The sequence below is a fragment of the Mustela nigripes genome, chromosome 16, assembly GCF_022355385.1.
Source record: "Mustela nigripes isolate SB6536 chromosome 16, MUSNIG.SB6536, whole genome shotgun sequence".
Lineage (NCBI taxonomy): Eukaryota > Metazoa > Chordata > Mammalia > Carnivora > Mustelidae > Mustela > Mustela nigripes.
In genome coordinates, this window is record NC_081572.1 from 15,465,252 (window position 1) to 15,478,955 (window position 13,704).

Consider the following 13,704-nt stretch of genomic DNA (forward strand, 5'->3'; position numbering starts at 1 on the left):
GGGAGGCCTCTCCTCCCTCACTCGGAAAGCCTGGGGACTGGTCTGACACCGGAGACGGCCCTTCTCATGCTCTGTTTTATACATTATGGCCTCAACCTCCCCTCCCTAGCATCGCCCACAGCAGCCAGACCGGGGGTAGACACATGGCCCAGGGGTGGCTGATTGGGCGAGGGCGGGGGGGGAGCCAGGCACCCGCTGGTGGGCTGGCGAAGCAAGATGACTGGGGCATTTAAACCCAGGGTCTCAGTGGGAAAATTGCTAGCTGGCTGAGAACCCAGAGCTGAAATTCTGGGAGAGCTGCGGGCTGTGGAGGGAGCCGGTAATCCTCAGGTCCCGGAAAAGGCATAGTGAGCGGAGGGTGCACCTAGCCTGGGTCAGGGGACAGAAAGACCCTCAGCGTCAGCGGGGAACAGCAAAGCTTTGGAAGAGACCACTGCTCTGAGCGGCTGGCTCTCTACCATCAGACCGGCACGAGACCAGGCCAGGTTTCCCGCAACAGACCCCACCTCTTCCCCTGGGCCACCCTGAGCTCTCTGCTCCTGCCTCTCAAAAGAGGAACTGGGGCACAGAGAAATTAAGTGACTGGTCTTTATGCACAGACAGTACAAGGGGGAGCACGGACTTGAACCTGTAGCACAAAGGCTACGCCTGTCCTCATCACATCCCTCATCACAGCTCCTCCTAAGAGACACTACGCCTGCTGGGCCTTCCCCTCCAGGAGCCCTTGAAATGGGAAGCCTCTGGGTGCCTGGGTGGCTCAGTGGATTAAGCCTCTGCCTTGGGCTCAAGTCATGATCTCAGGGTCCTGGGATCGAGCCCCGCATTGGGCTCTCTGCTCAGCAGGGAGCCTGCTTCTCACCTGCCTCTCTGCCTACTTGTGATCTCTCTCTCTGTCAAATAAATAAATAAAATCTTTTAAAAAAAAAGAAAGAAAAAAAGGAAAGAACGAAAGAAAGAAGGAGGAGCGCCTGCATGGCTCAGTGGGTTATGCCTTCGGCTCGGGTCATGGTCCCAGGGTCCTGGGATTAAGCCCCACATTGGGCTCTCTGCTAGGCAGGGAGCCTGCTTCCTCCTCTCTCCCTCTCTCTGCCTACCTGTGATCTCTATCTGTCAAACAAATAAATTTTAAAAAAAATCTAAAAAAAAAAAAAAAAAGAAAAGAAAGAAAGAAAGAAATGGGAAGCCTCAGGGTAGATTCAAGGGACAGAAACACAGCCCCTTGGGCAAGAGCCAGAGCAAAAGTGAAGCTGGGGGCCCTGGGGGGCTGATACTGGGATGGGGAGTGCTGGGGCTGTGCTAAGATCCCAGCTCTCCCAGGGCATTACCCGGGGCTGCCCAACACTGCACACACATTCCAGGTGGCCCTGGTTCCTGGGCACTTAGTCACTGTCCTCACTCCCCTACTCCCACTTCCCTCAGGGCAGGACAGGGCGCCTGGGCCAGTCCCGGACCACGCTGGTCCCCCGGGCACTTCAGCAGGGCCCCGTCGGCCCCCTCTCCTCCCCCTTGAAGCTCATGCCTGTTGTTGTCTCAGGCCCCTGCCCCGGGGGGAGAGCCCGGGGTTCCTGTGAGGTGGGGAGCAGGAAGGGGGCTTACTCTGAAGGGAAACAGAATGAATGCCAGACTGGCAGCAAGGGCGTGGCCTTGGCCAATGGAGCCATCAGGGGGCCAAAAACACCATCAAGTGTCTCTTTTGAACAACCTCTCTATAGTCATCCCCACCACTGACCCCGCTGCTTGGCTGAGGGCCAGGCTGGGGGCGTCTGGGAGGGGCTGGGTCCATCACCCACCTGCACACTCATTCATCCATGCTCTGCCCCACTAGCCCAGTCATTCCTGATCTTCCTCCCTCCCTGACGGTCTGGAAGCCCCTTGGGCTAGGAACGGAAGGCGGGGACCCCAGAATGGCCTCATTCCTCCAGGGGAGACATCAGGTGGCATGGTGGGTGCTGGCAAAGACGGAGGTGGCGAAGCAGGACTGGGGTATAGCCCAGCAGCCACACTCAGGATGACCTGGGGGCCTGCTCACACCCACCTCCGGCTCTCTGCTGCCTCTGGGAAGTGGCTTCTTCATGCCGAGTGGGGGTGGGGAACTCTGCTTCCTCCCAGCTGCCCCCACCCTACCCCACCCCACCTCAGCCGGTGTCACCCCTTCTGGAACAGAGCAGTTTGGAGAGCAGGAGGAAGGGATGTGCCCAGCAAGGGAGGCTGCACAATTCTAGCTGCCCCCTTCCTCCCAGGGGGAGCCCCTTGGTTGGCCCCGCCCAGGGGGCAGCTCCAGAAACACCCTCACCTTTCGGCAGCCGTGGTCCTCCTCGGCCGCCCCCTGGCTCAGCTGGCCAGCCTTCTTGCAGATGGAGGGCAAGGACTGGTTGCAGGGACTATCGTTCCAACGACCCTCCTGGGGACACAGGATGAGAGAGCGTCTCAGCCTCCCTCCCCCAAAGCCTTGGGTGAACCGGATTTTCTAGACCCACCCCTGCCTCCAACTTGATCTGTGTGTGTGTCCCAGGCTGGCCTGTGTCCCCCTTCTCCTAGCCAGCAGTTTATCTGCCCTTGGCTCCTTCCAGAGGGCAAGGGTGTTTGTGTCCCAGCCCCCAGGAGAACGCCTGGCACGTGGCAGACACTCAACAAATAACTGTCTATAAATTTTTAAATAGCATCCCTTATGCCAGATGGCTCTGTCTCCATCGTCCTGGCACTGTTTGCAGGATCTCACCGCAGAGCATCCTCTCTGTCCCTGGAGTTGGTGCTCTGTCCCTTTGACTTTGGTCTTTTTAAAGGGTCTCATGTCGGCTTGAAGCCCTCCATCGATTCCTTCATCTACCCACACTGCATCCGAGCCAAAGTCCTGGCAGACAGTCACCGCCCCATCATTTTGGGAAGAGACAGGACCCTGGGCTGGGTTGGGCTGGCGCAGAGCCACCCTGCCAATGGAGCAGGTCCTTAAAATGCGGCTTCCGATGCCACCTGCTGGCAGGGAGAGCAGCTGGCGGACCAAGACGGTGCCAGGCAGGGCCTGCCCCTTTAATCCACCCAATGACCCTCTGAGGTCGGTACTTTTAGTGTTCCATTGACAGACGAGGAAACTGACGCACAGAGAGGTTAAGTAACTTGCCCAAAGTGACCCAGCTAGTCCGGATGGGGAGGATTCAGACCCTGCCCATCTCTCCACATGGAAGGGAAGGGGTTGGCAGACAAGTGGGGGCTTCTGAGACACAGTGGGGGTGTGGTGTGGAGACAGGAGCTGACAGCACTCCTAAAACCAGGGCAGAACCAGGAGGCTGGGGAGAAGGGGTTCTCACCGGCCCCCAGATGGTGACACAGTCCTCCAGGCTGTCCCGGAAGTTGTTGGGCTCAAAGGGGTGCCAATGGGTGAAGCTCACAAGGCTCCCATCAGACCACTCAAAATTCATCTGCAGTTTCAAGTCGTTGAGGCCGATCCACAGCTCCTCCACCTCTGCGGTGCGGTGGGAGAGAGGGGAGAGAGGGCGCACGGAGAGGTCAGCCTTGGCCTCTGGCAGCGGACGGAGAGATGGTCCCAGGACCCCTTGGGCAGGACAGGCTGGGCACGGAGGAGTGCGGACGAGCAGCCCCTCACCTTGCTTGATCTGCTTGGTGATGAACTCCAGCTCGGCCATGCTGTGGATGCTGAGCAGGTCCCCACCAGCCCGCAGACACGCCTTCTTGGACTCCTGCCAGCTGCGCTTCTCCGCCTGCAGGCGGTAGCAGTGGCCCTGGAAGGCCTGCCAGCTGGGCTCGCACTCCACCTTCACGTTGGCCCACACATCTGCAGAGACCCACGAGGTGCTGTTCAGGGACCAAGCCACCCAGCCTTGGTGCCCCAGCCTGCTGGGGGTCAGCCCGGGCAGGGCCCCAGAGTCCCCTCCTCCCCACCCCTGCCTCAGATCAGCCCTGGCCACCAGATGCGAAAAAGACCAGGCCCTCCAGGGAGGCTGGAGGCCCAGAGGCAGAGCCCCAGGAGCTGGTGGCAGATTTCACCCAGGACAGGACAGCCCCTCCCACGGCGCGGGGTGGGGGATCTTTCAGAAAGAGATGGGTGCAGACCTAGGTCAGGCCAGCCTCAGGAGCCTCAGTGCCCTCCTCCATAAATGGGGTTTCCTATTATAGATTCAAATTTAGCTTATGTCCACCTTGATTAATTAAGGAAACCATTGTCACTACCTCAAATAGCTTATACTGGATGTGGACTTGGTGCTGACCGTGGCAGTCCAGAATGAAGGGATGGGGAAGCGGGGCCCGGGAGGCTGGCGGCCCAAGAAGTCACTGCCACCTGGAAGGACTCCCCTAGCAGGGATTTCTCCTCTTTGCTCCTTCCCCAATGTGCCAGGCTCCACCCAAGGACCGCGAAACCCACCGGTAACGGGTTCTTCCTCACCCCTGCTTTCACGCATTTCAACTTCCCTGTCTAGGACTGGGGTCCCAGAGCAGCTAAAGCAAACAAGCTCTCACTTGGGACTTAGCAAGAAAAAACCAGACTTCACTGCACCATTCACACTGTCAGGCTCCGGCAGGATTCTGCCTGGCCAGGAGCTTCCCTCCCCCTCGAAGCATCACACTAGACTGGGATTCTGGGATCCGCTCCGTTCCAAGAGACCCTCCAGGGTCCAGCATACTGTTTCTTGGAGGCCGGGCAGAGTGGGGAGGGCTAAGCCTGAGCAGACTGGCCCTTGGACTCAGGCTTGTCAGTCGTCTCCTCAGCCTCGCCAGCTAAGACCCAAGGCTGCAGCCAGACAGAACCCAAGCTCAGACCTGAGGGGGCCTTCTTTGGCTGATGGGAGGAGAGAAACTCAGGAAATGTGGATGCTTTGGGGGGGCACCATGGTACCTCCTTTGGAATGACATGCCTTGTGTGGTGAGACCCAGAAGGCAGAACCCATCCAAGAAACGGCTCAGAGCGGGTGGAAAGAGAAAATTCGCTGCCACAGACATATCTACAGGTCCATGAGGCCCCACAGGAGACGTCCCCCAACAGTGGCAACATTGGGGAGGTCCAGGGACAGAAGAGTTGGTGAGGGGCCAGTCCTGAAGGATAGGCTGGGCCTGCCCGAAGGGGGACCCTTCTTCCTTCCTTCACAAAGCAGCTTCTGAGAAGACCTAGAATTGGCGCCTGCTGCCTGCTCCCTCCTAGAACTGAGGTCCTCTGGGTGCGGGGCGCCAGTGTTGTAGTAAGACTTTGCTCCTGACCCCTTAGGAGAGGAGGACAGAAAGCAGTGGCTGGTCATGGCCCTGAACTGATCTTCAGCAATACTTCCATGGTCAGGAGTAGAAATCCTGCTCTGTAAGCTCTTTACTTTCTGGTGAGTTTGTGCTTTTTTTCTGGGTTTGATGGATTTTCTTTACAAAAAAAATGATAATTCCCTCTTCACCATTCCCACGGCCACTGGACTGCCCGGGTAGCCCTTTGCACGCTGTTAACACCTCTTCTGCCCCCTCGGGCTTGCCCCTCTGGACCAGGGCAGGTCTCCAGCCTGACAACAACCCTCCAAGAGGTCGGAGTTTACTCCAATTTGCACTCAGAGGGGCGCCTGGGTGGCTCAGTGGGTTAAGCCGCTGCCTTCGGCTCAGGTCATGATCTCAGGGTCCTGGGATCGAGTCCCGCATCGGGCTCTCTGCTCAGCAGGGAGCCTGCTTCCCTCTCTCTCTCTCTGCCTGCCTCTCCATCTACTTGTGATTTCTCTCTGTCAAATAAATAAATAAAATCTTTAAAAAAAAAAAAAAAAAAAAAAAAAAAGAAACAAATTTCTGCACTCAGAGATCGAGCAGCTTGCCCAAAGCCACACACCAGGAAGGGGCATGGTCCCCAAAGCCGCGCTTGTGCCTATTACCCCACCCTCCTCCACCGCCCCCAAGAGCCATCTCTGTGAATCATAAGTGTCAGCAAGACATTCCCCGGCTTAAAAACATGCAGAGGCTCCCCACAGCCTATCTGGCTCCGCCCCAACTGGGCCCCCGCAGCCAAGACCCGCTGGGGACTGGCTGCCACCTGCCTTTCTGAACTACTCTCGCACCTGCACGCACTGCCTGAGGACCTCGAGAGCCGGTGGGGGAGGGGCGGCTGAGATTCTGCATTTATAACCAGCTCTCAGGGGAGGCTATGCCACTCCTCCAAAACCCACACTTGGCAGTGATTAGCGCCTAGACTCCAACCAGACCTTAATGCTCCCCAAACTGTTTGATGCTGCTGTATACTTCCATGTCTCTACACCTTTGCACATGCGGTTCCCTCTGCCAGAAATGCCCTTCCCTCACAACTCCTCATGCCTTTTTAAAGTTACAGTCTACCTGAAAGGCTCCAATCAAATGTCACGCCCACGAAACCCTTCTTAATTCCCAGGAGCTTAAGCAACTTCTTCTCTAGGCATTTCTTCTCCTCTAACATTTATTATATATGTTTTTATAATGGCACAGGACTCAGGCTATTCTCTGTGTTGAGATGTCTGTCACCCTCCAGCGGAGTGTGACCGCTGCAAGGACAGTGCGAATTGCCAGCATTTAACACAGTTGTGGACGAATGTTCTCCGGAGGGATTAATGGAGCGGTCCACAGGTCCCCCACTAGGGAGGATCAGAGTCCCCTCGGGCGGAGGAGGCCCCGGAAGCCCCGCCCCACCCCGTCCCGCGCCATGTGAGTTGCGGGGATCTGATCGGCTCACCCGGAGGCGGGCGCTCGGCGGTGGCGTTGGGCTTCTTCTTGCACACGTAGGGCAGCGCGATGCTGCAGTCGCGGTTCTGCCAGCCGCCGGAGGACTCCGTGCGGATCACCCCGCAGTTCTCCTCGCTCGGGTTGTCTGGCTGATCTGTGGGGAGGGCAGGGCGCCAGCAGCCCAGGAGAGAGAAACTCACACCCCAGCCCAAGGCTGCTCCCTGGGGGGACCTAGGGGGGGTTGCTCGCTGTCTCCACCCCACACCCCGGCGCCGGGCCGCCCTCCACCCAGCCCTGGTACTGGCCCCAGCCGCCTCGGTGGCCAGGCCTGATATGCAGCCTGTTCCCCAAGCCCGCCCCATCAGGTTCTAGTGGGGCCCAACTTGGGGGCAGAGGGAGGGAAAGTTGTCCCACCACCCCGGCCCCCCCCCCCCCCACCACCTGGAGCAGGGGACCAGGAGAGGAATAAAGAGGCCAAAGGCCTTTGCAGTCCCCAGGATGCCCTGCGCCCCGAACCCCACGCCTCACCACTCTCCCAGTTGAGGTACTTCAAGGGCGAGTTGTCGGACCACTGCCAGCCTCCACTGGTGTCCAGGTCATTCAGGCCAATCCAGAGTGTGGAGCTGTAGCCAGTGAGGAGCCCTGAGCACAGGACAGACTCAGTGAGAACGGGATCGCCCCACCCTCAGCCCTGTCCCTCCGTGCCCCCACCAAGGGCCTCCCAGCCCCACCAGCAGAAAGGGCTCAGTGCCCTCCAAAGATGGGGACGGGTCTCCGGCTCCTGCCCCCCTCCCTGCCATGACCCCAATTGTCAGGCCCAGCACCTCCCCTGCTACCCCGGGGCCTTGCCACCTCACCATTGATGTAGGTCTGCTCGTGGATCTCTGTGATGCTCAGCAGGTCTGCCCCCTGCTGCTCGCAACTGGCCCAGGCCTCCCTCCACGACAGAGTGGACTGGAAGTTAAACTGGTAGCAGCTGTCAGTCAGCTGGTCCTTGTCCCAGAAGGTCTCACAGTCATTACCTGCCACCACGACAGCAGTCTCTCAAGATGTGAGGAGACTCCCCTCACAGAGACCCCCATCCCTGCCACATGCTGCTCTGCGCTATGAGCAGGGGCATCTTATCACCCCAGTCTGGAAAGTTCTTCCACCCACCCTGAGGCCCCTGAAGTTCAGCCTCCCTCCGGGAGCCGCCCTGGCCCGCCCCGTCCACCCAGCTCTCACTCTTGATGGGGCAGAAGCCCCAGCGCTCGTCCTTGCCGTAGTCCTGGGTGGTGGCACACCACAGGTGCCCGTCCTCGCGGCCTGTGCTGGTGCAGCTGTGGAACCACTGGTTGTCATACTTGAAGGGGATGGTGCATGGCTTCCCGTGGGAGTTCCCTTGGATGGTGTAGACCTCTGCAGGAAGGGAGCCAGTCCCTTGGCATCTGGACCCCAGAGGCTGTCTGCCTCCCTCAGCCCTCAGGGACTATCCCCTATCCCAGGAGCTGGGGATGGGGCAGCTCCAGGTGGTGCTTCAGGCTTCAAAGCTCCCTCTGCCGTGAGGTGAGCGCAGGAGCCTGGGGGAGGTCCTGCTGCAGCTGCTGCCGTGGGCTGGGAGGGAGCTCCCCATGATGCCTGTCCAAACTCCAGCTGCCCCTCCCCCCAAAGTTCCATCTCCGAACTCAGGCTGTCTTACAGGAAAAGGAACCCCAGGACGGAGCTGTTGGGAATTTTCTTCATTATTCCCATGAATGGCCCTGCACTGGGTGACTCCGGTCCCCAGGGTAATCCTGGCAAAATGGGGATCAAGACACTAAGGGGAGTTACTCTAGGGTCTACTCTGGAGCGTGGGCCTGGAAGGGAATTGTCATTTAATTTTATGTTACACACTTTTGTACTGTTTGAGGTCTTTACAAGTTGTAGTCCTTTTGTAATTTCTTAACAATAAACGCTTTGAATTTTCTTAATTATCCCCAAATGCTTCCCACTGCCATTAAAGATCGGGCCGCCAAAGGTCTGCAGAGGCCAAAGTCCCCATCACTCCGTGGCTTCTGGGCCTCCTGACCCTGGAGGGCCCCACCCCGTCCCCGCAAGCCGTCTCTCACCATAGTAGGGCCTCGCACACAGATCCTCATCGCTGCCATAGATGCGCCACTGGCCGCTGCGGGTCTGGTCGCCGCGCTCGGGGCCACCAGCCTTGGACATGTTGCCGGTGCGACCCCCCAGGAGCTGGGACAGCTGGTCACCCAGTGTGCGACAGTGCCAGCGAAGATTCAGTGCCTCCCGGTCACATTCGTACATGCCCAGGGAGGCTGTGGTGTTGGTGCCCGGCCAGCCTGTGCCCAGACACTGCATGGTACCCAGGCTGAACAGCCGGTTTCGGGAGACCCACTTCCAGCGCTGGGCGGGGAGACTGGCATTGCAGGCTGGGGAGACTCTGACTTGCCCCCCCCTGGGCCTCCAGGCAGCCCTGCAGTCCGTGGCTGAAGATGAGGAAGACATTGGGCTCTGCAAGGGAAAGCGGGACATGAAGCCATTGCAGGGGCTCTCTGGGCTGGCTCCCGATGGCCGGTGCTGCCTTCAGATGCTGCTCCCAAGCCTGGCGCTGGCTTGTGAGCCTCCCTCATACGGTAAATCAGTCCTCACCCCCAACACTTTGAGGAATGGGGTGAGACGCAGCGCCACCCTCGTGTGCCCAGAGGAGGCACAGCCTGCATGGCCAGCCTCTGCGCCAGCCCCACACTCCCCCTCGAGGCAGGACTCAGCCCTCCGTCCCACCTTCAAAGGCAGACCCAGCCCCACGTGGCAGGCTGGGTACTGTGTGCTTTTCCAAAGATCTCATGAGGAGCAGCGGAGGCACGGACATCACAGGGGCAAGTTGCAACTTTATCCCAATCTCGGAGACGTAGTGCGGTTTTCCCACCAAAGCTCCTCTGTGGTTTGCCGTAATTTGTCTTATTATTCCCCTTTGCCCCTCAGCTTCACTGACTCCTTCCTTTCCTGACTTCTAGAATCTTCCCAAGGCCCCACCCCCACCCCATATCCAACCGTTCACACCCCCCATCACCATTTCGCACCTTATTTTGTAAGCAGCGCTAAGCGAGGAATCCAACCTGTGCCCAAGCGCGCTGACTTTACAGGTTAAGAAACCGAGACTCAAATGTATAGAAATTAGATACTGGTTGCCTGAGGCTGGGCTGGGGGTGATGGGAATGGGAAGTGATTGCTAAGGGGTACAGGGTTTATTTTGGGGTGATGAAAATGTTCTGAAGTTAGATTGTTGTGATAACTGCCAAATTCTGTGAATCAGTAAAACCCAACTAATTGTATGTTTTAAATGGATGAATTCTTTGATATGTGAATTATATCTCACTAAAGCTGAGCGAGAGAGAGGGAGGATGGAAAGGAGAAAAAAAAAAGTTTAGAGGCGTGACCTGCTCACGATGTCACACAGCCTGACACCCATGTCTGACCACCTTCTCCTTGTTTCCAGGCGGCTGCTGAAGTACCCAGCACACACATACCTCTGTTCCCAGGGAACTTTTGCATCCATTAGCCACTAACCCCTCAGGATAATTTCTGTGTCTTGAAGGCATGAATCTTACTGCGAAGGCCCAAACCCCGGCCTGTGACTTGGGCAAGTTGCATTACCTCTCTCTGACTCAGTTTCCTCATCAGACTGTTGTGAAGGTTAAATGAGAGACTACATGGCAAGGGTTGGGAGCAGGGTCTGGCACACGGTACGGGCACTGTAAATTACTATTGTTAACATCATGATGGTTCCTCTTTTGTGCTACACGCAGAGCAACTGACGAAGGGTAGTGAAATGATTTAACTAGTCACGAAGCTGGTTAGAGATGGAGCCGAAATTTGGTCCTGGTCTTCTGAGTTTAAACCCCAAGCTCTTTCTGTTCCACCATGGCCTTAACCTCCTTCTTTAATCCATTTCCCATGGCCAGCCAGGATGACTTTTAAGAGATATAAATAAATTTCCCCCAAATTATTTATATATGTGCGGGGGGAGAGATTTTATTATTTAATTTTTTATTACATTTTATTTATTTATTTATTTATTTATTTATTTATTTGAAAGAAAGAAGAGATAGCATGAGAAGGGGGAAAGGGCAGAGAGAGGGAGAAGCTGACTCCCCACTGAGCAGCGAAACCGATGCGGGGCTCGATCCCAGGATCCTGAGACCATGACCAGAGCCGAACGCAGTCACCTAACCAACTGATCCACCTAGGTGCTCCAAAGTTCCAGAAATTTTTTTTTTTTAAAGATTTTATGTATTTATTTGACAGAGATCACAAGTAGGCAGAGAGGCAAGCAGAGAGAGAGAGGAGGAAGCAGGCTCCCTGCTGAGCAGAGAGCCCGATGTGGGGCTCGATCCCAGGATCCTGAGATCATGACCTGAGCTGAAGGCAGAGGCTTTAACCCACTGAGCCACCCAGGCACCCCTCCAGAAATTTTTAAAAATGATATTTGAGGGGCACTTGGTTGGCTTCAAAATGAAGTGTCTGCCTTTGGCTCAGGTCATGATTCCAGGGTCCTGCTCAGCAGGGTGCCTGCTTTTCCCTCTCCCACTCCCCCTGCTTGTGTTCCCTCTCTCACTGTCTCTCTCTCTCTCTATCAAATAAATAAAATCTTAAAAAAAATAAATTCTAACAAATCAATTTTAAAAAAATGGTATTGGAGTGTTGAAGGTCATAAAGGAAACAGTGATGAACTCTGTGACATCATAATCCCTTCAATAGCAAAAATATATCACAAGCAAAGCCAGAATTCCAGTGACAAAAACATATACAATTTATAGGTGGCAAATAGCTTATTCCCTAATATAAATCTCCCTCTTGCTTAAAATCCTTCAGAGGCAATTCATGACTTTTCAAATAAAAATCAGACTTCTTACCATGAGCCACAGACCCTATATGGTCTGGTCCTGTCTGCCGGTCTGACCCTGGATCACACATGCTCAAGTCACACTGCCCTCCTTGTCCTTCCTTGAACAGACTTAGTACTTCCTTCTTTTCTTTTTTAAGATTTTATTTTTTAAAAGTAATCTCTACACCCAACATGGGGCTCCAACTCACAAGTCCAGCTCACAAGTTTGAGAGTCTCAAGCTCCACCGACTGAGCCAACCAGGAGCCCCAGGCTTGGGGCTTTCTTGCCTTAAGGCTTTTGTGGGGCTTCCTCTGCCTAGTATTTCACTTTTCTAAGAAGTCACTTTTTTTTTTTTTTTAAAGATGTTATTTATTTATTTGATAGACTGAGATCACAAGCAGGCAGAGAGAAAGGGGGAAGCAGGCTCCCTGCAGAGCAGATAGCCCGACGTGGGGCTCGATCCCAGGACCCTGAGACCATGACCTGAGCTGAAGGCAGAGGTTTTAACCCACCAAGCCACCTAGGCACCCTCAAGAAGTCACATTTTTAAAAAAGACTTATTTATTTATTAATTTGAGAGAGAGAAAGTGCACATGCTTGAGTGTTTGAGCAGGGGGGAGGGGCAGAGAGAGGAGGAGAGAATCCTCAAGCAGACTCCCCACTGAGTGTGAAGCCCAATATGGGGGTCTATCTTAGGACCCTTAGATCATGATCTGAGCCTAAAGCAAGAGCTGAATAATGCCTAATTGACTGACCCACCTGGGCACTCCAAAAGTTGCATCTTTTTCTTTTTTTTTTTTAAAGATTTTATTTATTTGACAGAGAGAGAGCGAGAGAGAGAGACAGCAAGATAGACAAGCAGGGATAGAGGGAAAGCAGGCTTCCTGCTGAGCAGGGAGCCCGATGCGGGGCTCGATCCCAGGACCCCAGGATCATGACCTCAGCTGAAGGTAGACACTTAATGACTGAGCCACCCAGGCGCCCCTCAAAAGTCCCATCTTTAGGGCGCCTGGGTGGCTCAGTGGGTTAAGCCGCTGCCTTCGGCTCGGGTCGTGATCTCAGGGTCCTGGGATCGAGTCCCGCGTCGGGCTCTCTGCTCAGTGGGGAGCCTGCTTCCTTCTCTCTCTGCCTGCCTCTCCGCCTACTTGTGATCTCTCTCTGTCAAATAAATAAATAAATAAAATCTTTAAAAAAAAAAAAAAGTCCCATCTTTAAAGAGGTCCTTCTGACCTAATCTAAAGTAGCCACCCAGTTACTCTCTATCATATTGCTTGACTGTAGTTCTCTTCACAATATTTATTATCTGATTTTTTTTTTTTTCAACATCTGGGTTAACTGTGAGTCTTTTGTCTACTGGTTATTTTTTTCCTCTTGATTATGGGTCACATTTCCCAGCTGCCTGCATGTCTAGTAATTTTTGTTACATACTGGACATTGTGGGTAATGTTATGAAGAGTTTGGATTTTTTTTCTTTCTTTCTTTCTTTTTTTATGGTATACAGGATGTTGTGGATGACATGTTCCAGGGAGTCTGGATCCTTTTTTTTTTTTTTTTTTTAAATCTTCCTAAAAAGAATGTTGAGTTTTGTTCTGGCAGGCAGTTAAATTACTGGTGGATCATCTTGATCCTGTAGAGGCTTGGTTTTAGGCTTTACTAGGGTGGGGTTGTTTTGGTTTTGCCTTTAGTCTTAGGGTGCGGCTGTTATCCTTGGGTTTAATCATAAGGTGAGACCCTTCTGGAGTTTCAAAGGAAAACCTTAGGCAATTATCAAGCCCCTCTGACTTGGTGGAACTTTAATTCCAAACTCTGTTCCCTCAGCACCAGGCAGCATCTGAAACCTTCTCTCTCTGCTGCTGTCTCTTGGTGGGTTTTTTTTTTCTTTTCTTTCTTTTTTTTTAAAGATTTTATTTACTTATTTGACAGAGATCACAAGTAGGCAGAGAGAGGAGAAAGCAGGCTTCCTGCTGAGCAGAGATCCCAATTCGGGGCTCAATCCCAGGACCCTGGGATCATGACCTGAGCCAAAGACAGAGGCTTTAAGCCACTGAGCCACCCAAGCGCCCCTCTTGGTGGGTTTCTTAATGCTTTACACCCCCCACCCCCTCTAGGAACAGTTTATTCATTGCCAAGGATTTGAGAAGAATCTGTAAGACAACACCATTATGGCTCCTTC

The 13,704-nt window shown here is 54.5% G+C and overlaps 1 protein-coding gene across 1 annotated transcript in view; it reads right to left on the minus strand.

The window, feature by feature from the left end:
- The window catches only part of MRC2 (mannose receptor C type 2), a 56,358-nt gene that overhangs the window by 14,016 nt on the left and 28,638 nt on the right, over positions 1 to 13,704 (minus strand). Inside the window, 9 exon segments of the mRNA XM_059381074.1 lie at positions 2,294 to 2,401; positions 3,306 to 3,460; positions 3,602 to 3,790; positions 6,677 to 6,820; positions 7,195 to 7,308; positions 7,524 to 7,688; positions 7,891 to 8,064; positions 8,754 to 9,099; positions 9,101 to 9,156. Coding sequence (XP_059237057.1) covers positions 2,294 to 2,401; positions 3,306 to 3,460; positions 3,602 to 3,790; positions 6,677 to 6,820; positions 7,195 to 7,308; positions 7,524 to 7,688; positions 7,891 to 8,064; positions 8,754 to 9,099; positions 9,101 to 9,156 — 1,451 coding nt within the window.